We start from the raw sequence: 12844 nt of genomic DNA on the forward strand, positions 1-12844 counted from the left end.
CATCTGGCTTCACAGCTCAGAAAATGTATCTTATTTTTATTTAAAGTACACAGAAGACTTGGTTACATAGCAGTATGGGATGAATCTTCGTGTTGATGAAAACAAGAGTTGCTCTTCCATTTCTGAATAAGGATCAACGTTTGGACTATTAAAAAAGAGATATTATAAAATGCTTTGGTCATGGTATAATACATAGTATTTCACTAAAAGGCATTTAAAAATTCCATCCAAAGAGGGGCTCATAGTACACTATTGCAACTATCATAAAAGTCTGGGATAAGTGAGGGATGTTATAATGATTCTGAATGCAATCTGTCATCCTTGATAATATATAAGTAACCTTTTCTAAAAATTTCATAATGTCATGACAATTCAGCTGTGACATCGTAGCTGTCGCAGGCCCCTAAGTCTCTGAGTCGGATATCATTAAAAATGTGCTCATTTAGTTTTCCCTTTTTCCCTAAATGTGATAATAGTAAAAATGTATTATTGAACTGTGTACATGATCATTGATCACGCTGCACACCATTCACAAGTGTGCAAAGCCCACAGCATTTTAGTATACTGAGCTATGCAAGCATATCCTGCAGGACATCAGAACAATCCATAGTCTGACCATGTTTTGTGAATGCTGCACAACCTTCCTTTTTTAAAAAATAAAATCATCACATGAATAATGTTTGCAGAAATGTCTCTAACATCTCCACCTACTTCCTGCTGCTACTGACACCAAACAGGTAGACATATCCTGAACAAAAGAAATGAATCAATTGAATAATAAAAGGTTCTGTAGAAAACCTTACCTGAAGCAGCCATATCAGTCATAAAAGAAAGGCATGTAAGCAGCTTGTAATTACCAAAGATTTCACTGTTGCTGCTTATTTTAAAGCATTTGGATGTTAAAGGGTGATGCAGAAGTGTGAATAACTAATACAAGTAGTAATTAAGTGAAGAGCTTTGAGCTGTTAGCTTCCAGTATTGTAGTTTGGCAAAAATTAAACTATTTTTAAAAATTTCTTGTTTTTCATAGATTGGGTTCTACAATGCTGTAGCCATCCCATGTTACACCACCCTTGCACAGATCTTTCCTCCAACTGGGCCACTACTCCGAGCATGCAGGTGAGTAAATGTGCATAGCTGATACCTTGGTCAAGGACAACGCAAGAGTGCTTTGCAAGTTTGTCTGGAAATACAGATTTTTAATTTTAGAATTTGCATGAATATTAACAGGGATACACATCATCTCACGTCGATGTATTCAGAAACCGAGAGGTGATAACTGCTGTCAGGGACTATCTACTGTAGATCTACAGACACAGCTGATTAAAATGTGTTAGATGCCAAAAGCATTTAGAGAGAAACAGTTCAGTGTTTGTGCATCCCTGTCTGCTCTGGCTCTGTGTAATTTCCCTCTGTCCTTTTTGCTTCAGCGTGGTTCCCACAATAAAAATTGGCCAGTATTCTCTTTACTTAAAAAATGTGTGTTTGGCACGTGGATTTATTTCATATCATGTAATTTCTATTAAAAACCAGAAAAAGAAATATCTAGAAAATATTCAGCAGTTGATAGCATAGGAGTGGTAACACTGGGGTATGGGAGAAGCAGATGTAACTTTCTCCTATAACACAGTGGGTGTGGAGCTTGGGTTGTTCTGGAAAAGAGGCAAGAGTCCTTTATGTGTTGGCTGCTTCTCCACTGGAATGATGGTGGATTGCTTTGTAGGTAGTTCTGTCCAGTAATTATATCCTGGGCCTTAGCAATCTTTCCTGACAAAAAGTTTGCTGAAACCAATGAATGCTTCATGAAAATTTTCAGGTTAATCCATATTTTCTAGAAAACTCCAGTTGTTTCATAAAATGTCTGCCATCTCTAGTTGTATTGAGTGGTTAAAGGTCTGTTTTTCTATGCTCTTACTAGTATTCTCTCACATTTTTTGTTATGTTGTGGTCCCTAAATTCTATCTTACATTGAACTTTTTCTTTGTCCTGTATGACCTCCTTTTGTGGATCTTGTGGACTAAATTATTTCTGTTAAGGAACAGACAAATGCCTTGAATTAATGTAGTAGTTAGCAAAACAATTTCATTCACATACAAGCACTTTTTCATATAGCTGAGAGAAGAATATGTAGGTCTGTGTCATTGTTAGAGAGGACCACCTTATGAAAACAGTGAGTATCTAGGAGCCTTCATTAGTAGTCATCTGCCACTAAGGTACCTTTGCAAGGGTATGCAACCCTTAGATGGATGTGGAAGGAATATTCAGGAGGATTGGAAACTATACCTCTGTATTTTTTACGTGAATGGAGCTACAGCTGGAATTTTGTTTAGTGCCTATGCTTTAAGGAGAGTAGATAAAGACATGAACAAACCAGAGAATGTAAAGAGCTGAAGGAATGATTTGAGATCTTAGTAGAGAGAGACTAAATAATGCATTTGGTTTATCCAAGAAAATTATAGACTCTCAAAATGGTTTGGGTTAGAAGATGCCTTGGAAGAGATCATCTATTTCAGTCTCCCCTCTGTGGGAATGGACATCTTCTGCTAGAGCAGAGCCCAGAGCTTCATCCAACCTGGCCTTGAACACTTACAGGGATATGTCATCCACAGCTTCTCTCAGCAAGTTGTTCCAGTGCCTCACCACCCTCTGAGTGAAAACTTGATCAAAATCAAATTTTTATAACACTTAATGGAAGCTGGGCCTTAGAGAGGCTGGGTGGAGTGTTTCAAACTGCACAGTATCTTTCACAGGAGCAGCAATCTTGGAAGATAAATATCTTTGGATTTCTGGCCATGTGGATATCCCAATGAGGCTTATTTGCAAAATTTGCCTGTTTTACTTGGTGGTTCATCTTTTAGAACTCAGATGAGGATATTTAAATTGAATTGTGGATATCAAACACCCGTGTAAGCACTGCTCTAGATAAAGGGTCTCCCTAATTCTGAAGGTCAAGCGTGAATGTCTTTTCAAGAGTTGGTTTCTCTGTAGAAGGTGTGATGTCTGAAGTAGAAGCAGACTCCTGGCAGAGATTATATGATTGTTTTTATATTCCAGAAATTATGTATGTTGTTTGTAATTAAAATTGTTATAATGGTACTTCTGAAAGCTACACTGCCACAGTCTCCACACTGCAAAGAGCTCTGGACAGATGGCTCCCTGTCTTGCTGTTGTGCATTGTTTAGTTTAGATTGTGCTAATGCAAAACTGAAACATAGATGAGTAGATAAAGCCTCTGCAGGACTAAAGAGCTTCTTGAAAATCCACACCCTGGCATAAAGTCTTCTGAGGAGCAGTTTGGTAGTTTTGTCTTAGCCTTGAAATTATCCTCTGCTTTTTATTTGAAGAGAATGAAGAGGACGTTTGAGGGTTAAGACTTGGAGACGGAGAACAGGAAGTCAGAACACAGATATAACTTCAGGTGCATAGGCAGAAAAAAAAAATTGATGTTATTGCAGGGTCTAGAATATTCCAGAATGTTTCAAATCACTGATTTTGCTCTACATTTTTGTTTTTCCCTTATTTTTGATGGGTAACTGTTATTTGGTGTGATCAGAGTGAAACAGCCTCATTTTTTTTTGGTGTTTCCTGAGTTGCTGACTGAACCAATGTTTATATCACCTCTTCACCAGCAGGGCTCATTCTTGAACACAATATTTAAGCTGCTGTGTCCTTGTGTTCTTTGAAACTCAGACACCAGCTGCAAATAATAGCAGCAAAGGCAGCATGTCAGCATCAAGGCTTTTATTTTTAGAACCTCTGGGCATTTATTACAGACATTAGGAGCCAGGGCTTCATTGGGAGCTCAAAGGCAAATGAATCATATTATCAATACCTTACCAAAAGAAGAAAAAAAGAATTCAGCACTGGTTTTCCATAAAGTAAGGTAGTCTAGAAGGTTTTCATGTCTGGTAATTTATTCCATATTTTTAAATGTTTTCTTTGTCATCCTGTGTAGATCAAAGCTATTAGACCACCTGTCTTACATGTATTAGCCATGTACTCAGTAGGTCTACAAAAGTGTAAATACATGGCAGTGTATTTATTTGGAGGATGAAGTGATTTTTTTTTTTTTTTCCCCCCCTTTACTTCAGACCATATAATTTGAAACTATTTTGCTTGTGCTTTTGGGTCTCTCAATTCTTAATGAAATTTATAATTTTAAAATATTTTGGCTGCAATTCTCATTACTTTCCCAGGTCCAGGAAGGAGACAGAAATAGTGACGCTTCATTTTTTCTCATACTTAGTGCCTGATTATATTAACTGAGGCTCAATGTCATATTAATGCTGGCTTCATAAGTTGCAGTTGGCCTGAAGCACTGGCAGAGCATTTTCCTGCAGAAAATGGTGCAGGGGTTACCCTAGAGGGCACCAGCCTTTTTTGGTAGACTTCATTTGATCATGCCTTCCACTACCCCCAGAAAGTGCAACATTTTCTCCTCTTACTTATATGCTGTGCTTTCAGATTATTTGCTGTTTTAGCAAATGTTTTGACATGGCTATGACATAAAAATCAGAAGAGCTCTGCCACATAAATTCCGATGTAATATCACGGTGTGACATACCATGGGACACCTTTTAGTACTGTTGCCAGTACTAAAGGCATCTAAGAACTGTTGCTTTAGTAACTAGGGATCTGACGGGATGAAGGTGAAACATTTGGGTTTGCTGTCTTTCTGTATGTGTTTGAAGACTGAATGTTGAGATTTGGCCATTGGTTGCAAGGCCTATCATCAACACAGACTTCCCAATCACTAGAGTGGTACTGGTGCACAGCAAGTAAGACTATGGGTTTGTACCCCCCTTCAGATCATTAGAACATTACCAGCTTCATTTCTCATCATTTTGTGGCTTATGAACAGAATTGTGAATTTAAGGATTGGCCAGGCTGTGAGGCACTAAAATACATTTATATCTCAAAGAAGGGGTACCCTTTAAAAGTAGTAGACTGCTAATATGATTATCACAATAGTAGTTGAAAATTGATACTATGATCCTGGTATGCAACATTTTATATACTGTCAGGCAGCCCTTTTGCAGGAGTTTCAGAAAGCTTAATCTACCTAATCTATCTGCTCCTGTGCTTCAGAGTGCTGTTTCAGAGACTCTGCAGTCTTGTGTCTCTTGGGTCACAGCTGGGCTTTCCTGCAGCCATGAGGGCTATGAATTTGTCCTGGAAGCAGGTGGTAACCTCTCACTTCAGGGCTTGCCTTGGGGAAGGAAGGTGTACTGTAGGCTAGGATGGAGTTGACATGGATATGAGTCATATAGAATTACCGAATGGGATAGCTGAAGCTGAAGGTTGAAATAATGTGTAGATGATAAAAGCTTGATGACATACCGGTACTAATATAAATGTACTTACATAAATATAAATCTCAAAGTATAGTGCAGCAGACATTATTGTGAGGAAGAAGTAAATCCCAGTCAATTTATGAGCAGTATCTTACCTTCAATTTTTTGCATCTCCAGGGACAATCTTAACCAATGGGAGAAAGTAACGAGAGGTGAGGAAGCCTCTATATGGATTTCTTCTCAATCCCTTGCTCCTGGGACCTCAGATTCTCTTCCTGTGAAGATTGATGACTGAACAGCAGCAACAGATTGCTTTAACCTGAAAAGCACCCCTTCTTGTTTTGGGGATTGTTTTTTGTTTTGTTTCATTTTTATTTGAAAAAGAAAAAAAAAAAAAAAAAGGAAAAAGGAAAGCTGCAAAATGCTAAGAAGTAGACCTGCCTGGGAAGGTAACACCCATGGAGTTACCTCAGCTAAATGACTCTGGCAGCCAATCTCCTGACCTACACCAGTGACACAACGTAAGCAGAGGGAAAATGACAACCCAGATGTTTGGAGTCAGCTATCAAAACTTACAACTTGTGAATATAAAAGACTGGCCTTATCTCATGGGCTACATTGCTGAGGCCTTAATTTAAAACTGATGGGGGTGGGGGGGAATCTTATGGGGTACTTCTAAATTGTATCTTTCTAGTAAGGGTTTCAATGGTACTTTTATTATACCATACTGTGGCTGGCTTTAACACCAGTGTCACTTGGGAGTTCTTGGCTATAAATAGAACAATATACCCATTGCTATTGTGAATGTTTATGTGTGATCTACTTGTAATCAGTTTGAACTCCAGCAGAATCCTTGGAGACTATAATTTATGCTTAGGTTACAGTGAATTCTCTTGCTGCAAACTAAAGGAAAATCAACATTCAGGTTAAAGTTTTAAAGTACTTCATTAAGCATCATGATGCCAGTTGTCTGTCACTCACAAGGGAAATGTTGATAGAACTAGTGATGGTGCTTTGTTCTTTAGGATGTTTTTTAAAACTAGGCAACTCCTTCCTTAAAACACTGGAAGTACTGGGTAATTATCCCTGATATAAGAGGGAGTTCCAGGTTGGAGTTTTTGTATCCATAATGACAGAAATATTGGATTAAATTTAAATGTGACAGCAAAGATTTCCTTGCCTAGCTCACAGTTAAGTAAAGTCATCATTTTTATTTCTACCTGCTGAGCTGTATTTTAAAAGGTATTGGAGACATACCTGAAGTATGCTATCTGCTGGGAAGAAAAGGCTTGTCAGAAAAGTCAGGTCTGATGAGAGGGATTGTAGTACCATCACAATAAATCAAAAATGTTTTTTGTATCGACTAGCTTTTGTGTTGCACAGTAACACTGCATGTCTTCAACTGCTTTTTTCCCCCATCCCAAGATGAGTGAAATTAGGAAACTTCTCCATTTGTCTGTTTGTTTTTTCCCCCTAGTTAGAGAAATTTCAAAGTTTAGAAATGCCTTTCTTAGTGAAAGAATAGCTGACTGAAGAAAAGTACACTAAATGGTGTGTTTACAGTTCTGTGCTGACTTAGGCCTCAGCCTTACAAACTTATGCACAGACTTACATGTAATGCCACTCTTATAAATTTAGTGCAATTGTACAGAATATGTTTCACAACACTTAATTTGCCTTTGTCTTTCTCTTAGAAGTAATGAGGAAAAAAAAAAAATCTTCATAGTGATCCACACAGTAGGTGAAAACACAGTCTTTGCATACCTTTCACATACAGCCTATAGTGCATTATGTGCTTTTTCACAGATAATGCACTCTTGCGGAGGTTCCGTGATAACATGGCCATTGTGTAACTGCAACACAGTTGCAACAGTAGTGACCTAAAGACAGAACACAGCTTTTCTTTTTCAATCTCCTGTCTTTTGGGCTCTATTGCTCTAATAGGCATGCCAGCTTTTGGGTTTCATGTGAACAACTTGGCCTCCTGAGTTTTGCCTTCTGTTATGGTCGAGCACATGCCAGTATCTGTTTATGTGTACAGTGCGTGATCCGTAGTCGCATAATGTATAAATGCACCTAAGCCTTTGCTGTACATAGAGATCCCACAGGCTGAGAATTCAGTATAAAGTTATCTTATTTGTGTGATGCATGTTACCTAGCAACAGCCCCATAATTTTTTTTTTCTTTTTAGCTTGCCTTACCAATTCTAAGTGCAGAAATTCTTTGGTAATCACAGCAAACTGGTTTGGAATTGGAAAAAAGCAAAAACAAAAGAAGGAAGACATGGCAGGAAACAATTACAGCAAAGTAGAACGAAAAATATGTCATGCTGTGTCCTCTACTTTACTCCGTAGCTGTTGTAGCCATTCTGTTTCACTAAATAATGCAGATGCACCCTTTTGTCCAGTAAGAGTACTTTTGAGACAGAATCCACCATTCCTAATTTACATGGAAATTATCTAAATCTATGATGACTACAGAAATGCTCATTGAAATTCAGATACCTCAGCAACTGGATGGAATATTTTTCTTTGCAGGCTAAGTATGTTTACTTAAGCATATTTGCATTAAATATATTTGCCATTATTTTCCTTTTTTTTTTTCCCTTTCCATTTAAAAATGCTGATTTAAAAGCACTGCAAAAGTATTCCTTATCACACTAGATCTGTGTGTATGGAAAGCTTTCTTTTACTCACTGACAGTAAAGATAACTTCACTAGTTCTGTTTCCTGACATTAAAAATGTTTGGCAGTATCACACACTGTTATGTTTTGAAGTTTGTAAGTACTGATAGAGGACATGTTTCCCTGGCAGATTTATCAAATTGGCACTAAGTTGTTTTATTAACGTCACAAGTGAATCAGCAACTGTTTCTATCATACAACTATCCAAACCACATAAAATATGTTTGCTATAGTATAATTTCTATTAGAATTTTTAAAAATTGGCTCCAGTGGCTGTGATTTGGTTTGATTTCCCGGTGTGTAAAAGGAGAAAGGTAATGACAAAATATTACTCCTTGTTATGACTTAGACCAAAAACATAGTCATGATGAGCTGATTTATTTAAGCAAATGTAGTCTGTCTTAGCATTTACAGAATACAGATTTGTATGTGTAAATATTTTGAAAAAAAAATACTTGTACCTGCACTTCCAAAGTCAAATCCACCAAAAGTTAGAACTTTGGAGCTGCATTTGAATTTGATGAATCAAGCACATCTTGAGATTTAACTGTTTAAAGTTCTGGCCTCAAACTCACAGTTTATTAAGACATCTAGGTTTGTAAGACATCTGACTCATTAAGTTAAATTATCTAAAGTCACTCCTCCTTGCATTTTTATCCTACTAAAACTCATCTTGCCCAAAAAAATGTATAAAAAGCTTAACAGATCATTCCTTTCCTAGAAGTCTTAGATTTTATGTTCTTAGAATTTCATTTTTCTTGGTAATAATTCCAGCTGCTTTTCCCTCCTACATCTAGTAAAGGTAAAAACACTGTTTGAAGCTGTAACTGAGCATTTCTAGTGTATTATGAAAATGTGCCTGAAAGGTATGCACTAAGTGAGAAAAATAGTTGATGTAGCATGATGCTCATCTGAGATGTTGCATATTTTATTACAGCATGACAAATTCCATTGTTACAATTAATTTATTAATTTTGCATGATTCTACAACACTCTACTGTAATGATTCGACTCATGGCAGTAATTTTTTTCTGTAAGTAATCATTAGAGAAATGAAACAGGGTTTTTTAGCTGGAGTATATGATCAAGCATATTGAATTGGAGAGGACATGCAGGGTGGAATTCATCTTTTTATGTGGCACAGATTTTTTTCCTGTGTAAACTTAAAACAGTGTGATCAGTTTGCTGTGACTGCACTTAGAGCATATAGTGTTAAAATTGTAGGAGTAGCAAAAAGCACTGTTCATGTTAAAAAATAGAGATTATTAGATGCTCAAATCAATCATGACCCTCTTGAAATAATGCATTTGCCTCAAACACTGTGATATTGGACCAGTTCTGTGAAGTGGAACAATTAATTTATTAATTCGAAACACAAAAAAGGCTTTCTGCACACTACTACAAAGAAGTTAATGTTCAAACTTTAGGTTCTATATCCCAATCTAGCAAAGGCACATCATAACTTTTGTTTGCTTTCTGACCAAAAACTGTGCTCGATTGTAATACGGGTGTATACTCTGTCAAATAAACCTAAAATAATGGACTGCTTTCTAGGGTAGATCAAACTGATTTGTAGAGTAGTTTCATAAATATTCCAAATTCAGGTTGGGCTGTAATGTGGAGAAGACAGAACTTCAAGGTAACAACATTCAACTTTACTACATTTAGTGAGCTGAAAAATTTGTTTTATATATATATATATTTACACACACACATATATATATATATGATACATATAAACTATCTTTGTAAAAATATGCAAGTGCAATAATTTAAAGAGGTCTTAACTTTGCATTTATAAATTATAAATACTGTACATGGTGTGTAATTTTTTTCATGTATTCATTTGCAGTCTTTGTATTTAAAAAACAAACCTAAACCTTTACTATTACGTTTGTACAATAGAACAGTAAGCATTTATTATGATATAGTTAAGTTGTAAATAAATTCACAAACCAAACAGCCAGTACATATGCATATATGGGTGTCCTATTGTGAAACCTGTTTTTGCTTTTACTGCTGGCTTTAGCACAGCAAGACGACTTCTGTGGATATGTAATTATACATATAAATATATGTATGATACATAAAATATATTTAGAAATGTTCATAATTTTAATGGATATATCTATACATATACTTTGGTGTGAATATTACTGAATACAGAGTTTTTTAATATTATTTTTCATGTTTATTTTTGCTATTATTGGGAGTACAAGTGAGGGATGGGAATGTGTGTGCATATATGTGTGTTTATACCACAAGTAAAACACGGTACAAAGTGATTCAAAATACGATGGAGCCTTTTGAATAGGCAGTGCTTGTTGTTCCCAGTGCTTGTTGTTCCCTGTATTTGCAGTTTCCTGCATAAGGTATGTTTTCCCAACATAAGATTTTTTTTAAATATAGTTATATCACCTATTGCAGGTTCACTTTGTCACAAACTGCAAAGACATCTCCTTTTCTGTTTGCTCTCCTGCTGCCAGGAGCTTGCCTTGCTGTTGATGGACAACTTCCATCAGACAGAGATCCTTGCTTTGCCACTGTCTAATGTCAGTGCAGCTGATACAGAATCATTTGCTACCTTTGGGAATTACTGAGACACTTAGATGCTGAATTGTAAAAAAAATAATCCTGCACCCAAATTTGTAAGGTCTAGTCCAAAGCAATATTGGGCTTTAACAGCTGCCAGTATCCTGAAAATACAAGGTAGGTTCAGAGAACTGTAAAGCAAAATTCTGACCAACACATTAAAAATGAAATTAAAAAATAGCTGAAAAAAATAAGGGAGAAAAGTAAATCTGTGTATTTCTCCACTTACTATATACTCTTGTGACCAGTCCTTCCAGAAAGCTCTGTTTGCTGCAAGGGCCAGCTTTTGTGCTGAGAGAGAAAATGCACTGACATTTAATAATTTTTATAGGGTTTGTTCATTAAATTTAAAACTTTCTGAATTATTTGGAGGGAAAGGCAATAGAAGAGGAATGTTTCTCTACATATAATTAATTAGTACTTTCCACTTGTTTCTGTATTTTTGGCAAGGGTCTATAGGCTGACATCAATTAGTAACTTTCTGGACAAGATTTTAAAATTGGTGGCAGTCAGTCATGTGACTTTTCATATTTTTCTGCTTGTTGTGCAGACTTACCTCTTGTAGCACAGCATGGTGCTTTGCTGTTGATGGTCACTGTCCATTTGGTATGCTTTCCTTAGAATTTTTAACCCTTTGACATTGAACAATGTCATCAGAAACACACAAAAATCAAGCCTGGGTATATTCCCTTGCAGATAATGGAAAATATAAATGTAAAAGTACCTTAACTTAAGCTTATTGATATTTGAAGAGGAAATTAGTATTGCTGTTGGTCTTGAGGAAGTTTGAATTTGTCTTATTTGAAAGTATCCAAGAGCTCTGGAACAGAAATATCAATGGCTTTCACCTACTCAACAAGTATTGGAGATTACATTGTTGTACTTATTTTGCTGAAGTCAAATACTAAGGGCAGAATTCCCTTTCCTCAATCCATATTCTGTCTTCCTGAGGTTACAGAGAGAAGTTTTTTGCAGTGTGTTTCAGTAGCATTCTGGAAGGGTTGCCTGTACCACAGGAGCTGCTTACAAAGATGAAGTTCTTTGTCTCTGGGTCAAGCATGACTTACAGAGAAATGCGTCAGAAGGTAGCTCACGTGTGCATTAAAGCTATTGTTTAAAAGTCTAAAAGAAAGGAGAAATATCAGACTCTAGAAATATGGAAAGAATGAATTATAGCAGATAAAGTTTTTTGGTTTTGCATTTGTTTGAGGTTTTTTTTGTTTATTTGTTTTTTTGGGTTTTTTTTGTTTTTTTTTTTTTTTTTTTTGGTAACATTGCTGACAGGTCTAAATGATTTTCACCATATCATCTGTTAACATGCAGCTGGCATTAATAGTTTTTCTTTTTTACAGCATTGCAAGCCCTGTGAATACAGGTGAGAATATATTTCTAGTGTTCCTTATGTTCCTTTAGCTGTGTTTCTGCTGCTTTTAGAAACAGCATTAGTTGTTAATATGCACTACTCCATTAGCCCATTAGAAATTAAAAACATAGAGTTTTTAAAAGTAAAAAAAATTAAAATTTAAAAACCCAAAAGCAAATAAATTAAAAAAAAAAAAAAAGGAAAAAAACACCAAAAACCTTTTGGAAGCACCTAAGAGAGTCAGTGGCTGTAATCAGCCTCTGAAAATTTCACCATTAATGCAGTAGTAGTGCTAAGCAGTAGTCAGTGTGGCACAGTGCACTGGCAGTAGTGAATGTGGTACAGTGACAGATATGGATAGTTTTGATGAACAAGTTCATCATAAAGAATAGAAGTGGTATGATAGCTAATGTTAATTTCCAGCTAGTGAAGTCCAAGTTGTTTTCTGATACTGTCTCGTGGAAAGAAAAAAATATTCAATGTCAGTATGTACATTAATGTATTTTACATCTTGAGACAAAAAGAAAGTCACCTTGATGAAAAAATGTAGTTTTTCATGTGATTAGTGTGGGAAAAAAGCCAGCAAATGTGCTTTTCTTCTGAACATGAAAATGTATGGATGGTGGAACAGAAGAGTATTTTCAGTTCATTTGGGAAGACAATGGACATCTGTTACAATGCTACTTATGGACTTGAAGGAACAAAGTTGTTCTGTGACAGGTTTCCATTATAGCCTTATGCAAGTTGCCAGACACTGGGTGGTTTGGGATTTTTTTCAATTTATTTAAGCCTCTAAACACAATTTTTTGTGTGTTATGCATATTGCTAAGAACTCCTGGCTACATGCAGTTTAGAATTCAAGATGTACGTAGAGAAAGATATTTACTTGCATGTCAGGTGGGGACAAACAT

General features: G+C 36.1%; 1 protein-coding gene across 3 annotated transcripts in view; it reads left to right on the forward strand.

Moving 5' to 3' along the window:
* The window catches only part of PDE10A (phosphodiesterase 10A), a 167218-nt gene extending 157059 nt beyond the window's left edge, over positions 1 to 10159 (forward strand). For all 3 annotated transcript variants that reach the window (XM_063151759.1, XM_063151761.1, XM_063151760.1), the window contains exons 21-22: positions 1031 to 1119; positions 5472 to 10159. In XM_063151759.1, coding sequence (XP_063007829.1) covers positions 1031 to 1119; positions 5472 to 5589 — 207 coding nt within the window. In that variant the 3' untranslated portion in view covers positions 5590 to 10159. The remainder of the gene's footprint in view (positions 1 to 1030; positions 1120 to 5471) is intronic.
* The last annotated feature ends 2685 nt before the right edge of the window (positions 10160 to 12844 follow it).

This window comes from Melospiza melodia, chromosome 3 (genome assembly GCF_035770615.1).
Source record: "Melospiza melodia melodia isolate bMelMel2 chromosome 3, bMelMel2.pri, whole genome shotgun sequence".
Classification (NCBI taxonomy): Eukaryota; Metazoa; Chordata; class Aves; order Passeriformes; family Passerellidae; genus Melospiza; species Melospiza melodia.